The following is a 16,599-nucleotide window of genomic DNA, read 5'->3' as shown; positions in this document are numbered from 1 at the left end:
CAAATTGATGAGTGTTTGCTAAGTCAGTGTGATTTAAATATGCAGTTTAGGGAGCCACTTGTGAAACACAGAGGCACTGCTCTGAGAGGGCAGTCCCCGTCAGTGTAGGACCTTGTGGGTAGTGCAGGTGTTTTATGAGCTCTGTTGTGCAACAACAACACAAGCAAAAGATTTCTCAGATTGAAACTGTGGTAGAACTTTTCAAACGGCAAAATTTGGTGAACAATCTCAGGGCTGCTTGCGATCTCTATAGTAAAACAATAATTACTTTTGTCTGTGCTTCTGTTTTCTTGCTCTTGTAACAGCATTGGATCCTATGTATTAGACATCTGAATGGAAGAAATAAGGGTAGATAGGTGTAAGAATATGCTCCTGAATGTAAGATTGGAAAAACCAGAACCCCACTATAAGGTGGAAAACTTCTGTGCTTAAGTTTTTGGGGATTTTTTTTGTTCTCTCCAGACTGTCTGTTGTTTCCGTGCAGAGCAGAGAGGGGACTTGCAATGGGCACATGATTAATAATAATGTGACAGATCTGATTTAAAGGGAATTGCAAACTATTATGAGTGTGCACAAGAGAACATCCATATCACTCTGTGCTGTCTAAAAGAGCATTGACAAGTCTTTAAATAGATCAGCACCTGCCAGTGAGCTGGTTGTGTTGTTTGGCTTTTGTTTGGAAAATGTTGTCAGTAAACAGTCAGAGGCAACACCTACTTCACTGGCCTGTGAGATTATTCAGATAGGCCTGTCAAAATGAAATCAGCCAAGAGTAGGCTGTGCAGAACTGAACATGGTTGAGGTCTGATATGAGATGATTAATTCCATCATTAACTGCAGTTAAGTAATTGATGTTGCCTGTGGCCCGTTGAGACACTTTTGTGAACTCTCTAAAGAAAGTAGAACTTGACCCCTTTTTTCACAAGAGATTTCCCGTGTACTAATTTTTCTCATAAAAGGGTGAATTCCTCATTCATTTTAATTCCTTAGCTTTTCCTTTTGTTTTGAGTTTTGTTCCTTATGTGCTACTTTCTGCAGAAGGATTCCTGTTTATCCTTATTTCTTGGTATGTGTCACTTCATGTTTTCTGTTCTCCAAAGAATGGGGAGATCTTATCAAACTACTTGTTTCTTCATTGCTTCAGTGATACCTCTGCTAGTTTTTTTAACTTTTATTAATGGGATCTAAATTTTAAAGAAACAAGTTCAGCCCTGTTATTCCTTGTGGAACAGCTGCTGTTATGATAATGACAGAAGGTGGGTGTGCAATAGAGAGAGATACTTCCAGTAACTCTGAATGTGCTGAAAGACTACGACTGATTTTATGTGTGATTATCTCTGAGTGTGTGAATGTTTATTTTTTTTCTCTGTTTTTTAAGCACAAAAAACTGGGGCCAAAGGGAGACATTGATGTGAACTTGGAAGAAAAGAAAGAAGAAAAGAAGCAACAAGGAGAACTTTACATGTGGGACACAATAGAACAGGTATTATTTCTATGACATCTGCTACAGGTTGTTGATCAGTTCTGTAATACTGAAAATTTACATGAATTTCCTTAATATTTCTGTAAGTAATATTGTCAGTTGAACAAGTATGGATGAGGGGAAGACAGTCTTTTTTTTTTTGTGTTGCACCCTGTTTTGAGATGGTGGTTGAGAGTGATTAGTGAGTTTCCCTCTGTTAATGGTTTTAACTTTTAACTCCCAACTTTCAGAAATGGACTCGGCACTACTGCGCTATTGCCGATGAAAAGCTTTCATTCAGTGATGATATAGAACAGAGTGCTGATGAAGATTCATCCAAGGTGATGGCTGTGTTTTATTGTTTAAGCATGTTCTTTTTATTATTTGAGATTATTTCAATGTCTACAGATGTCTATTTTTTATCCTGATGAAATTTTAGAGATTCTGTATTAGATAACAAGTGTGGGGATAAAAAAACTATAAAAGGGTCTTTGCCAAGGTCAACTCTAGTTAACCTTATTTTTAACAAAATAACTTTTTCCCTTGGTTAGTGAAGGACTTGCAAGGAGAAGTACAAGAACAATGAAATATAACTTCAGTACTTCTGTGCTAATGCTGATGTTTGCACTAAGTCTTTTAAGTATTACTGCTATTCTCAAACTAAGCAGAGTGAACTCATGTGTATTGTGTTATTAATGTGTTACTTGGCTGCTGTGGATGGTAAAGCAGGCTAATTATAAAGGTGATTGGCTGGAGAGTTCAGGCCTAGGGAGAACTGAAATCCTCAAATAGTAGATGGTTATGTATAACCAATGACAAGTACTTAGTTTCAAAGTCATAGAACTAGAAATGTGCTATAAAAAATTCTTATTTTCTGGTCTAGGAGGTGAAACGAACTGAACTGCACTTAAAAGAGAAATGGTTCCATGGGAAAATGAAAGGGGGGAGAACAACTGCTGAGAAACTGCTCCAGGAATATTGTGCTGAAATGGGTGGCAAGGATGGGACATTCCTGGTTAGGGAAAGTGAAGCTTTCCCTGATGACTACACCTTGTCGTTCTGGTACGGTCATTGTCATACAGATTTAATGGGGGATTTGTTTGTCTGGGTTTGGTGTTTTCTTTTTTCTTCTGGTTGGAACGTTATAAGGAATAGTGTCAGATGGATTTCTGAGCCAGAGAGCTGTCAGACCAAATTTTGCAGAATAAATTTATGCCAGATTTTAAACTACTGTCAGTTGAAAATTACTGTTTTTTGTCTTGTAACCTCTCTTGTCAGAATGTTTGTTGTTTGTTACTTTGGCTGTTTTATGAGGTGACACAGCTTTCTTGCCTCTTCACAAGCTCCTCAAGTAGTTGACCAGGAATGGGTGGGGAAATGCTTCGAAAAAAGAAAATCTGTTACAAACCCTGTATTTCCCTTATGCCCCCTCTGCTCCTTCAGGAGGTCAGGCAGAGTCCAGCACTGCCGGATCCGTTCCACCAGTGATGGGGACGCTGTGAAATATTACCTGACAGACAACCTGACCTTTGACAGCATCTATGATCTCATCCAACACTACAAGGAGGCCCACCTGCGGTGTGCTGAGTTCGAGCTGCGCCTCACCGATGCTGTGCCCAACCCCAGCCCTCACGAGACCAAAGAGTACGTATGGAAGCCAAGCACTGCTCTCATGTCACTGTCCTTGCCTTGATTTAGGTGGGAATTTTGCATAGAAAATTCCCCTGGATTCAGGAGCACTTCAGTGTTGCTTGTCCGTGGAAGTTTGAGTAATAGGCTTCCTGAAAGATGCTGAGGGATCGCAATGACTTTGTGAGAACCTGGTACAACAAAGAGTGGTGACTGGGAAAGCAAATTTCCTAGCAGCAAGTGGAAGATCAGTGAGAACTGTAATGCTGTGGAAATATGCCAATTCTTCCTTTGTCTGTGCAGTGTTTTACAACACCCAGTGGGTTGGGTTGGATGTTCAGTAGTTGGCTGTGGTTTGGCAACTAAGTGGTCATGGCCTGTGCCATCTGGAAGCTCTGTTCCTGGGGCAGGGAGCCCAAACAGCTACATTTGCCTAACCCCACCTCCACCTCACCCTGTCAGAGCTGGCTAGGCTGACTTCACCCCGTGTGATAGGAACTAAGCATGGTGTTTACTTCCAGCTGGTAATTGTCTGCCACAGATCCTGGGCAGAGCTTGCTCTTGTTTTTTGGCAGAACATTGTTATCGCTGCCCTTTGTTTTGTTTTCTGTGCAGTGGGCAAAAGTAAATATTTGCATGTAAAATACTAATCAGTGACTTTAAAATTCCTTTTTTTTTTGTCCCCCTGGGATCTGGGAGTCACTGACCACCCATAGATTACTTTGGTGGCCAGTGACTTGGGAAAGAGAATTTAAAGGTTAGACTTTCCTGCCTTTCTGCATAAGCTGGAGATATATTGCCATTATATGTGGCCACAGCTTCACTGAAGGCACATTGGATCCAAGACAGGTCCATCCCTATGGTGAAAGATAAAATCAAGCTCTGAATAAAAAATACAAATCCCTGGTGTCTTTCTTTTGTCTGTGTTTAGGCATTATCTTAAATCTACTATGTCAAAATGGAATAAATACTGAAAACCGAATGGCAGACTAAAAGCAGGATGCAGTGCCTTTGTTTCAGGAACAAATGCAGATTTATGTTTTATTATTTCAGACAGACAAGGTGTTCTGATATATTCTTGATGCTTTCATCCAAAATAAACTGCTGTCTTACAATGTTTTGTAATAAACTGCTGTCATAGGTGCCAAGGTGGGGAAAATCTAATGCATAATTTTTCTTAGAATGTTTGAAACTCTGTTGTTAATAATGCTGTCTGTTATTTTCCAAAAATGACATTTGACAAGCCTTGTAATGCTTTGCCCATTGTGGTTTTTCACTGCTGCAGTTGGTACTATAACAACTTGAGTCGGGGTGAGGCAGAAGACATGCTCATGCGAATTCCTCGCGATGGAGCCTTTCTCATTAGAAAGAGAGATGAACCTGATTCTTTTGCCATGACTTTCAGGTAAGAAAAGACAGGTAGGACTACCTTGCCTAGCAGCCCAACAATACTCTGGTTTTTCTTAAAAAAAAAAAAAGAAGATATTTTCTTCCTTTCAAATTTTGAATGATTAGTGTGGTTGATTTGTGCAGCAGGTCCATGTATGAGAGTATGTGCAAGAGTTAATTTGTGACTGGCCTGAACCTTTATGCTTTTATAAACATTGTTTGAGCACCAGCTGTCCTGTTCTTCCCATACAGAACTATGGGTGGCCCTTCTTTCATTCCCTGACACTCCTTGCTAAAGAGTGTTATTTTAAAGTTTTGTTCAAAACTACAGTGCAGATGCAGGTTCATCAATGATTCTATGTCCTTATCCCCTAGAAATCCTGACCTGTCATAAAACTGAAATGTCAAAGTGAAATTGTTGGCTCCTCTTGCCAGGGGAAATAGTTTTGAACAGTTTTGTGGTTCTTGAAAAAGCATTAATGAAATATATAGAACTGTGATGTTCTGCATCAGGCCTTCAGATCAAATTATGTTTCTCTGAAAATGCATAGTTTAGCAAAATATAAAGTTGCTTACTTGCATGCGTTATTGTGTATTGAATATTGTCCAAAATTCTCCCATCTCCTGTTTACTATGGGGTGAAATTTTCTGCTGTTACCAAGGTGGACATTGAAGTAACAGGAGCTGCAGCATCTCAATAAAACCATTTCACACCAGGGAAAACAAGGAGTACCAAAACTTCAACAGCTTGAAAAGGGTATAGGGTCGTTTTGGATGGGATGGTTGTCAATGGATGGTTTTACTGCAAACACAAACCTTGCGTTCAAGCACAAGAAATTTGTTTTCTTTAAAAACTGATTTCCATAACTATTAAAATAATTAAATAGCCATAATAATTGAATAAAGGAAGCTTTGTTAGAGACAGCTGTGCCCTTGTTCTGCAGGGCAGAGGGGAAGGTGAAGCATTTCCGAATCCAGCAGGAGGGGCGGCACTTCGTGCTGGGCACCTCGGCCTACTTTGAGAGCTTGGTGGAGCTGGTGACCTACTACGAGAAGCACCCGCTGTACAGGAAGATGAAACTGCGCTACCCCGTGACAGAGGAGCTGCTGGAGCGCTACAGCACGGTACTGGGATGGACTGGGATGGACTGGGCTGGGCTCTGGTTCTGGTACGGGATCTCTGCAGGATGTTAAGCAGGTCACTTTCTATGAAATTGAGATGGCTATACTGACTTCTCTCACAAAGGTGTGAAGAACCACTTCATCTTTGATGATTATTTGATTAGAGAAGCCCCACTGTGTACTGGGGGTCGTTGCACTACTAAAATTGTTTTTTGGTAATAGCCTTGCCTACAGTTGGCCCTGAATTCTATGGCTGAAGTGGGCACTGATTTTAAAATGATCATGCAGATGCCAATTGCTAAGTGCTTCAGAAAAAATGAAATACTCTGCTGTGCCTCTCACTCTGGACATTTCAGGGATGGTGTCCCACTGCCTTCTGTGGTAAAAGGTACCTCTGAAAGCTCACTGTGAGATAAGCATGAGGAAATCTCCCCAGGAGACTTGTCTCTAGCCATTGACTAAACAAGGAGCCTGGATAATTAACTGAGGATAAAGGGCTGTTTTCTGGATGGATGTGTTTCATTTTGAGGGAGTTTTGCTTTGGAAAGCCTGAGGTGCTGTCTTCACTTTTCAAGTATATGTCTTTTTGAAGCTGCAGGAAACTACATCTGGCAGATCTGCAGAAATCAAAACTGGAGGATTTTGTTTTTTCTGGGGAGACTAAAAGAGACTAAAAAGATTTTAGACCTCAGGATTTTTTATGATGTTGCCTATAGCAAAGGTTCTGTATCTTAGGGCTGGGTTCTGATGGAATCACAAGGAGAGGATGAAATGAAAAAAACGACTCTGTATATTGTTGTAGAGTCATCTAATAATGAAACCAGTGCTGGTACTGAAGTACTGTTACACAGAAATCATAAGTGCACATAGAAGAGCACTCACAAAAAAAAATCTTTTGACTGATTAAAAGATACCTTTATGAGGTATTTCTGTTTCACTAGGTTTTACTCAGTTCATTAAACTGAGGCATAGACAGATTAAATAACATACTCATCTTCAGTTATGTTCAACTGTAGAAGTGAGCAAAACAGAGATGACTGGCTTCCCTCCTCTTCTGTTGGCCTGTGTGCTGTCAGAAAGGTGGTTTCAGAAAGAAATGTTCACTAAACATGAAGTACTTTTATAACTTCTTGATTCCTGAAACTTGATTACTTTTTCTTCCTTGTTTTTAGGAAAAAGATATTAATTCCCTCTATGAAGTCAAGATGTATGTGGAGCCCAGTGAAATCACCCCCACAGTGGTATGCTTTAAGAGATATGTTCACACTTACTGTAGACCTCTGAAAATGAGACTTGTTGGTTTCCTGTTGGCAGAAATAAAAAGAATTGAAGGCATCAGGCTGCTTGGTTTAGGGGGGGACTGGACAACAGAAATTGAAAGGGTGTGACTTTTTTCAAGCTTCTTGTTAAAATTTGTACCCACACATTTTCTTGTGGGCAAATCCTGTAGAGATTCACTCAGTCTGGGAATTTGGGCACTTTCTGCTCTTGAGTCTGTGGAGATGATTTGGTTTGTGGGTCTCCAAATTAAATACCTGTGAGAGGGTTTAATTTGAGAAGGCCACATCTTCAAGGAAAGAAAGTACAACATGAAAATTTGTGTTTGTGGGTGTCTGTGTACTCTTGTTCCATTAGCAAAGATCTTCTGCATGCACAAATAAGTGCAGAGTTTATTCACATGCTTTCTATAAAAATTTGGTGCCTTTGGTCTATTAATGAATTATTAGAATTTTTATAGTTTATATTCTGTTTTAAAAACAAGTGTCCCAGCAAACATTACTTGTTTGTAATTCTTGCAGTGCCTGCCTACTTGCAAATTCTCATGAGAATCACCTGCTTGTAAATTTTGTGACTAATTCTTTTTAGTAATTTTTGCTGGTGAATTTGCATCGCTGCTGAAGCATTTGGGTAGGAGTAAATTCAAGATGAAGGTTTAACTCATCCTGGTGAAACTTTGTCTTCCCAAAGGAAGTGTGATCAGCAGGATTGCTGATGGGGTTTTGAAGTGGAGGTTTTGTAGGCACCTAAGCCTGAAAACTCCAATGTGTTATAAAAATAGAGGATTTATATTTCACTTTGGGTTTTTAAAAATTTTTGGGTTTATGTTTTCTACCTTAATTATGTTGCAGCACCTAAGAAAGATTTTATTTTTTCTTTTTCTTTTTTTTTTCCAAGCTGATACTTGTATAGTACCAAAGTAGCATCACTTACTTCCACCAATAGATGTCACTCAGGAACTTCAGTATTTTGTTTTCTAAGCTTCATAACAACAACAAAAAAAATCCAATCTGCCCTATTTTTTTTTGTTTTAAGATTGCATTATTGATTATTTTCTGACCTGTCCCCTCAGATGACCCCTTTGCTCTGTTTCTCTTAAAGCCTCAGAGAACAGTGAAAGCCTTGTATGACTACAGAGCCAAAAGGAGTGATGAATTGAGCTTCTCTCGAGGAGCTTTAATTCATAATGTCACAAAGGAAACTGGAGGCTGGTAAGGACAAAGATTCCTCCTGGGAGGACTTCTGGTGACTTTCTAGATGGAGGAAAAAATGAGCTTTGAGTAATAGTTTTTAAAAACTGCCTGTTGTCTGATTGCTGCTTATTAACTGTGCCCTTACAAATCTTTATGCCAGTATATTAAAAAAAAACCCAACCCAAACCCAAAATCCCCTCATCTTCAATTCTTTTTCATGTCTTTTTCATTTTTCTATCCCACAGCAATAACCTCAACCTGCAGAACCTCCATAGTGTGGTATACCCCCTATTTTTCCCATAATACCTCCATCCTTCCTGAACATTTGTGTTCTGGGAAGTCATTGCAATCATTGCTCTTCTTCTGTCCTTGCTCTGCTAAGCATTTCTCAAACCCACCCTTTTTAGTGCTCTGTACAGTCTCCTTTCATAACAGGTTTTCTTTTTTAGCTGGCTTGTAAATTGCTTGGAAAGCTTGGGAATCTAATGTTTCCCTGTAGTTTCTACAGGGTAATCAACCACATAATAGTGTTTTTAGTACTGGTGGGGGAAAAAGCCTCTTAAGTCATTAATTGCAGTTTACAGTAACTGTAATCCCTCTGAAATCATCTGTTACTACAGTTAATGATTGCTTTGTTAGAGCTCTTAGCTACTTCATCATTTATATTTTTGGTGATAGACAGCTAGACCATCTAGTGTGGGGTATTAATGACCAATTTCTTGGGGATTATTGCTTCATTAATAGCCTTTTGAAGCACTTAAACTTTTTTTTTCCATTCTCTCTACCTGTCTGTTTAAATTCAGGTGGAAGGGGGATTATGGAGAAAAAGTCCAACATTATTTTCCATCTAATTATGTTGAAGATCTGTCATCTGATAACTCTGCTGAGCTTGAAAATCAGGTGAGGGTAATGGTTTGCTGCATTTCCTTGGCTACCTGCTGAAGTGAAAGTCTGGTTTATACACTCACAATTCCATGTGCTGTGTTTGAGGGAGCAGAGTAGAGGGATGAATGCATTCTTCATTGTTCTCTGCTGCTGAATATTTTTGTCAGGACATCCCTTGCTGAAAGCTATTTAAGGAGATAGAATATCTTGAGTTGGAAGGGACCCCCACATATCTATGAATTTATGATAGCTGAATTGGTGAGGCTTTAGGAGATTCTGGTTGTTTCCTGCTAATAAAAATCATGAACAGTTTAGATTTTTTATAGTATAGACTAAAAAATATCATGCCTGAAACTTAACTAGTTTTCCTCTATAATCACTGTCTTAATATTTACAAATAAGAAAATTATATGTCCAAACACACCTTGAGTGGTTTTACTCTCCATAATCAAGTTTTTATGCATAAACCAATCCTGTTTGTCAAAATAATCTAAAAAAGTTTGGTCCCCTGTCTTGGAAAAAGAGCTCTTGAACAAAAGAAAACAGAACTGAACAGTAATAAGTTTTGACATCTTTGGATTTCAAAAATAAAACATTGAATTCTTATGTTCTTCTGAAGCACTTCCAATGATTTTCCAGAAGTCTTTGGAGAAAACCACAAGTATTACATTTCTTCCCTCCTGGTTATTGTAACCTTAAGCAGAGTTGAAAAAGCAGCAGTTATGTCAGGACAGGAGCTACTACAAAGTAGTCTTGTTTTGACTTCTCTCACTGAAGAGATCCTTGTGTGTTTTTTGGATATGAAAACAGGCTTTCAAACATTACAGTGAGCATGCTGTCAGTAAAGCTGAGATTAGATTTAATGGTGCACATTTATTATTTGTTAATGTCCTGTGTGTGTTCACTCAAGAGATTTAGGGTCAGATTTAACTCATGTTTTTCAGATCATTGAGGACAACCCACTGGGCTCTCTGTGTCGTGGCATCCTGGTGCTCAATACATACAATGTTGGTGTGTATTTTCTGATGCTTATATATGGACTTCTCACCTTTATTAAGTAGACTCTTTTATCTTAAGCAGGAGAGATTTTTAAAAAAACAAACCCTCAAATACCTACTTGTATTAATATAGCCAGCAGAATTAATATGTTGAAACTTGGTAATACTAAATGCTGCAATAAATCAACTATGACACCTTAGAAAAAGAGCTGTTGGATTTCAGTATAAATTTCTTGCTATGGTATTACCTAACAGTGAAAATGCCACAAGGAAAACACAAAAAGCCTTTTGTCTTCATTCTGGAACCTAAGAATCCAGAAGATCCATGTGTTGAGTTTGCAACTGATAAAGTAGAAGAACTCTTTGAATGGTACCAAAGTATCCGTGAGATCACCTGGAAAACAGCAGAAGAGGTATTGCTGCAAATTCATCTGTTGTTGTTGTTTTAATAATGTGCTGTTATAAATTTGCAATAGCTTTTGTCTTTAGCTGCCCTACACTGCTAAATGTTGCTCTCACATGGTCCTTCACCCTCTTGCATATTGCTGTTGTCTGCTCATTTTATTGATGCTGTGCATCTTGTTCCATAACCTCTCTGGGGAATAGTACATGAATTAGCATTTTATGTAAATTGATGTTAACAGGAGTTTTCCAGCAGAGTACTGCATTGCACGCTGCCCCTCAGTGAAGTGTGCTTGCTAGGCCAGAGTGGATACCACTACCATTTTCCATCTGGTCACACTGGTTCATCCCAGTGTTGAGCAGAAGCTCTGATACCAGACTGTTCTTTTCAGAGCTGTGAATCCACCAGTGAGGGTGTGTGAAATCTGAGCTGCCATTCCCTAAGCTCTTCTTGTCCTCTTTGCTAACTCTGTTTTCCAGTGAATGCAGTGGCACTGATAGAGGATTGCTTGGCTAATACTTTATTTGTAACTAATTACCACATTCTGGATTTCCCAATTCTTCAATAGTAGTATTTCCTAATACTTGCCTAGAGATTCAAGGATTCTGCCTAAGTTTAGCTTCTATGTCCCTCTACTGCCATTGAAAGATATTCTTCAGGACTTGCTGTTCCTGTTCTGATGCACTAATTTGCCTCCCTGTAATCTTTTCTAGTATTTAAGAAGTCTTTGTCTTAACCAAAAAATCCTTACTTTGGCTGTGCTTAAGGATACTCTTTTTTGTTGCTTTTATTCATCTTATATTAAGTGGGTGATATGGTTGATAGAAAATGTGTTTCAGTGTTTCAGGCTCGTGGTGTTTATCTGTCATGTGGAGTGGAAGTGCTCTGAGGGCTGTCCTGATCCTATTTATAGCAGACAAGTTGATATCTCAAGCAGAGGACTGTAAATCCAGCAAGGGGAGAAGCAACAGGAGCTGTTGACCTATTGTTGGGGGAGGAGAGATACAGTTCTTGTGCCAGGCTTTCATTTAGAAGTAAAAATGAGAAAAAGAGAAACACGACCTAAAAGAAGTGCCTCCAAATTGAATGTTTTTTATGCTACAACAATGGCTCTTCAGGAGCCTGGCAGCTTTTTCTCTCTCCGTACAGTTGGAGAAGTATTAAACAGTCTGTGTTCAAAGATGCTTTAAAACCCATTTCTGTCAGTTGGGAGGCTTTTCTCACAGCGTGGCCTCCACAAAGTTCACATGGCAGACTGACTGCTGCAAGGGGAGGGGATGAAGATGAGGAAAGGCCCCTGTTGCCAGTACAGTTAAGAGGCTGAATTTTGGGGAAGGAAAAAGTACAGTGAGTTAAGACTGTGCTGCAATGTGATACAGGGGGATTTTTAAATGAGTTTGGTTTTGGACAATGTCTGTTGTGCACAAAAGATAAAACTAAGCTTCATGTCTCTTGTAATCCCTGCTCAGTACTGACACTTGCCATGCTCCCTGGGGTGGCTGTTCCTTGCTCTCCTGCTTGGTTATCTCTAGAGGGTTCTGGCTAGAAATGAGCCCATGCCACCAAAAAGTGATCTTTTGCTGCTTTGGTTACTGTTGAGCAATGTCTGGGAACTGTGGTGGATCACTAAGTACAATGAGGTTTGTACCGTTTTTTCCCAAGGTTATTTCCAAGTCTAAAGACTGTATTCCTCTTTCTTTTTTCTTTTACTTCAATTTATAATCTCTGGTTCAGTGAGATATTGTGGAAACCTGTGGCTCCCTGGTTCTGATTTTCATTCATTTTATGTTTGTCGTGTTGGGGGAATTATTTTGGAAGGCTTCCTGACTGCTGCTGCTTCATGATCTTTGGTGCCAAAGCTAGTCACTGTTCAGTATGGGACTCCTCTAACATGTTTTATCCTGTAGCTGCTTCTTGTGCCTGAAAAGCCTCCAGCCCAAATGTCTCCACTCAGGACACGTCCTGCTGCTTTTAGCAGCTCCCAGTCTCTGCTGGCAGGGAACACTGCTCAGCTCCCACAGAGCAGGTGCTTGCAAACGTGGAAGTAGAGAGAGCAGGTTTGGTTCTGGGGATTTAACAAGCTTGCACATGATTTTCCGTACAGAACATGATGGGTTTGGTGCACAAATAGAAAACGACACAGGAATGATGCTCAGAGAGTTTGAATTTCACTGTTTGGGAGTTACTAACAAGACTCAAGTTCTGCCAAGGATTATAAATAGATACAGAAACACTTTACTACCCTTTGCATTTTTTCTGCATACATTTGCATTTATATGAGGTATAGGGTTAAGAATGTAACTAAAATTGAGTTGAGTAGAGCCACATTAAAAGAAAAAAATACGTTGCCAGGATTTCAGGCATGACTGATCAGGGAAGAACTGAAACCCTTGCTTACAAAACAACACCTTTGTCCCCACCAAAAAAAACCCTATAAGAACATCCCCAACTAAACCTCAGCATTTGGTTATTACCTGTTCTCTGAGCTGGGTCTGAAAGTGCATTACATCTGTGCAAGTGTCTAAGGTATCAGATAGGAATCTGGGCACCAAAGAAGGCTTTCATTAGAGTGCACCCTGGAGCTACTGTGCCATAATACTCAGTGTTCCTAGAATCTAAACTTTGTTATGTTTTCCAGGAGAACAGGAGGAAATACTGGGAAAAGAATCAGTTAATTGCCATTGAATTATCTGATCTAGTAATCTACTGCAAGCCAACGAGCAAAACCAAGGACAATTTAGGTATTGCCTTTAATACTACATTTGATTTTTACCCTTTCTACTATCTTTACAGATGTCAGTTGGGATTTTAGGTCTGAAGATAAAATCTGTCCTACTGGAAAACAAAGCTCTGCTTCACCCAGGCAGTTTTCAATAGCACTTTGAAATTGTACACCAGGGAACTTGGTGCTGCTCATCTATCACAAAAGAGCTGTCACAAATTTTAATTAGTTAACTAGAGACACCCTCTCAGATGTATATTCCATGGGGAAGCTCACTAGTTATATGTCAATTGACTTTTTTGAGATTAAAAACTCTGGCTGAACACTTGTGATTTGTTTGTAAAAAACCTTCATAAATAGGTTTACTGTGCATTTGTTAATTTTACTGTAAGAACACGTTTGCCAGGACTAAGCTGTTGGAATGATGTATGGCTTCATAACATAACTGGGCCTGTGTAAGTGCAGCTGTGGATTCTGACACTGAAATATGTACTTTTAATTCCAGTTTTTTGTCATTGCTGCTGGAGAAGCCAGTAAATGTGCCCTTTTTCTTTAAGTTTCTTTGTAAATGTTTTTAATAAGCTGTCACTGCATTTAAGACATTATAATTATAGTTATTTTTTGAGGCATTGGCTGACCCTGGCTCACCCTTTTTTCTCCCCATTTAGACCCAGGAAAAGATGTCTCATTTAAATATGTGTTATAGTGATCAGAAGTACATTATTAGCAATGATGAGATGAGAACATGACTGCAGGCTCTTATCTGTCCTTCTGTAAAGCATGTGGCAGGAAGGCAATTTCAACTTTCAGGCTTGATTTTCAACCATTTTGCCTGAAAACAGTGCCAATTATTGCATTAAAGGACAAGGCAAAGCAAAGTAAAACAAAGTCTTGTTGAAAATACAGTATAAATGTCAACTTCTTTCTTCCTTTGGTAACCACTCTTCTCCCTCCTACCCCTGTGTAGACAATCCTGATTTCAGAGAAATCCGTTCTTTTGTGGAAACCAAGGCAGAGAGCATTGTGAAGCAAAAGCCACTGGAGCTGTTGAAGTACAACCTGAAGGGGCTGACTCGTGTCTACCCCAAAGGACAGAGGGTTGACTCATCCAACTATGACCCATTTCGCCTCTGGCTTTGTGGCTCCCAGATGGTGGCTCTGAACTTCCAAACTCCAGGTAATTGTCCCTTTGAAAAAGAATCGAATCCACCTTCTGTTTCACTGTAAATGAGCCCCTTTATGGCCCTTCTGCCCTTCTAATCACCATCCTAATTATGTGAACTTCTCTGCAAGAAGCTGAAGAAGTTTGAAATTTGTTTTTTCATGTGTGGGTTGCCATCCAGAGCTGGGCCCCAGAAATAGATCTCCAAAAGCCCTGTCTCTGAGCCCAACTGCCCCCAAGCCCTAAAAGATTTATTTCACTTTCATCTCTTGGTAGGAAGCAAGCAGATATATTTAAAGTGAGTTTCAGAAGAATGAATACAGCCACAGGGAAGGCTGTATTCCACTTCATGGTGAGGGCCAGCTAGTTTGTGATACACTGGTAGGAATCTAACTGGGGATGGAGATGGGGTTTTTTGGGATTAGAATTGGTGAAAAATGTTCCTTCAGTTACTGAAGGAACAGAGTCGCCCACCTTTCCAGTTCTTTCTGATTAAGTGGTGACCAGAAAGAATTGCAGAGAGGAGCCATTAATCTGGCATTTCCTTAGCTTTATTCCAGGGTATCTTGTGCTGTGACTGTTTAACTCTCTCCCCAGATAAATACATGCAGTTGAACCATGCCTTGTTTTCCCTGAATGGACGCACTGGCTACGTGCTGCAGCCAGAGAGCATGAGAAATGAGGACTATGACCCGATGCCAAATGACTCCAAGAGGAAATTGCAGATGATTATGACAGTTAGGGTAAATCTCTTTTGTAAATTATATTTTTTACAAGTCATAAATCTCTATAAAACTAAAAATAAAGCTATTATGTTTCAGAGCAAGATCTGACAGGTTGTCAAAATACTGTTTTTAAATGTCAGTGTGTGTGAGAATAAAACTAACTTCACTGGTTCCTGAAAAGAAATACATGTCTTTATCATGCTAATGAAGAACATGCTATAGGACTGAAAACACAATCCTGGGATGATTTTGTGTAATTGCTAATAAATATATCAAATTAACTAACTTGAATTTCCAATCAAATGAGTTCTTAGTAGAAAGGTCCTATTGGAGATTGATTGGCAGCAGACGAACTAGTTCAAGGATTTTGAGTGTGAAAGAAAGATAGTTATAATGAAATATAGAAACTAAACAGAAAACCTAATAAGCTGATCCCCCACTTCATATTTAATACTCTATGACTTAATCTGAATGTCATTCTCATTTTTCTTTAAGAGATGAGTTTACGATTGGAAAATGTTGCCATCTTGACTGGGTGCCAAACAGGGCTGAACTTGTTTCTGTTTTCAGTTGCTATGCAGTAAGACAGGTTCTTTAAAAGTATTTTTTCTGAGAAAGAAGAAACACATTAATTACTCTTCACTACAGTTTAAAGATGAGGTAAACAGGGCCTGTGAATGCAAAGCAGAAATGTCTTGAAATGGGTATGTAATAAACACAGAAGGAAGATAACAGAACTTGTGCTCCGGGCTTGGCCTGGAGCTGCACACTGTGTGTAATGAATGTCACCTACATTGTCTTTTTTTTCCTTACAATGAAAATCATTGAGTTACCCAGACTACTGGAGAGATTGTTATTGTTGGCACAGATAATACATGCAAACATATTCAAGAGAGAGAATGTGTGCTTTTCCATGTTCTGGATTTTCCCCACCTCTAGTTCTGTAGGCTACCTTCTGTTAGCAAAAATGATGCCAAGTTTCCTTTGGAGGTGGTTCTAATTTACAGTTGATTTGCAGGTTTTGGGTGCTCGTCATCTCCCTAAACTTGGTAGAAGCATTGCCTGTCCCTTTGTCGAGGTTGAAATTTGTGGGGCTGAATATGACAACAGCAAATTCAAGACAACAGTTGTGAGTGAGTATCTGTGGGTTTCTGTGTTGCAGGGAAATGGTTCTACTTCTAGGGTACTTAAACAAAGTGAGCAGAGGATGAACATTGCAGGGGGAGTAACTTAACTGTAGCTCTAGACTGATGAGTCACAAACTCTTGTTCTTTTTCTTATCATGGGGCCAGTTAATTTGAGAAACTTCAATGTATATCAAATTTAGAAAAAAACAGTACTATTGCAGTTTGGGGAAAAAAAAAGACCCATTCTGTTATGTTGTTGCACATGCATAAGTTTGTGTCTTTGCATATTTAAAAAAAATACTGTCTTGGGAGTGCCTCCAACAGTGCTAGTCAGTTCCCAAAAGTCTGGCCCAAATGGGGAGTTACTACTGTGAGCTCCAGACTGTGTTTATTTAAACTGAGGTTCTGAGACTGGCACCCCCATGGAGGCAGCTTGGGTGTCTAAGGCTGTAAAATATTTTAACTTGAAATGCATTAGAAGTTTGATCAAAGCTTAGTCCTGGG

At 39.4% G+C, this 16,599-nt stretch overlaps 1 protein-coding gene across 6 annotated transcripts in view; it reads left to right on the top strand.

Annotated features, from left to right (window-relative positions):
* Window positions 1–16,599, top strand: part of PLCG2 (phospholipase C gamma 2) — a 62,341-nt gene that overhangs the window by 37,733 nt on the left and 8,009 nt on the right. For all 6 annotated transcript variants that reach the window (XM_064723368.1, XM_064723366.1, XM_064723372.1 and 3 more), the window contains 15 exons: window positions 1,379–1,483; window positions 1,714–1,803; window positions 2,346–2,524; window positions 2,906–3,106; window positions 4,377–4,496; window positions 5,425–5,605; window positions 6,775–6,843; window positions 7,982–8,091; window positions 8,877–8,973; window positions 9,903–9,969; window positions 10,212–10,369; window positions 12,998–13,100; window positions 14,049–14,258; window positions 14,841–14,986; window positions 15,987–16,101. In XM_064723368.1, coding sequence (XP_064579438.1) covers window positions 1,379–1,483; window positions 1,714–1,803; window positions 2,346–2,524; window positions 2,906–3,106; window positions 4,377–4,496; window positions 5,425–5,605; window positions 6,775–6,843; window positions 7,982–8,091; window positions 8,877–8,973; window positions 9,903–9,969; window positions 10,212–10,369; window positions 12,998–13,100; window positions 14,049–14,258; window positions 14,841–14,986; window positions 15,987–16,101 — 1,951 coding nt within the window. The remainder of the gene's footprint in view (window positions 1–1,378; window positions 1,484–1,713; window positions 1,804–2,345; window positions 2,525–2,905; window positions 3,107–4,376; window positions 4,497–5,424; window positions 5,606–6,774; window positions 6,844–7,981; window positions 8,092–8,876; window positions 8,974–9,902; window positions 9,970–10,211; window positions 10,370–12,997; window positions 13,101–14,048; window positions 14,259–14,840; window positions 14,987–15,986; window positions 16,102–16,599) is intronic.

This window comes from Zonotrichia leucophrys, chromosome 11, assembly GCF_028769735.1.
Source record: "Zonotrichia leucophrys gambelii isolate GWCS_2022_RI chromosome 11, RI_Zleu_2.0, whole genome shotgun sequence".
Taxonomy (NCBI): Eukaryota; Metazoa; Chordata; class Aves; order Passeriformes; family Passerellidae; genus Zonotrichia; species Zonotrichia leucophrys.
Note: the sequence above shows the minus strand (reverse complement) of the source record. Positions and strands in the feature narration are given on the sequence as shown.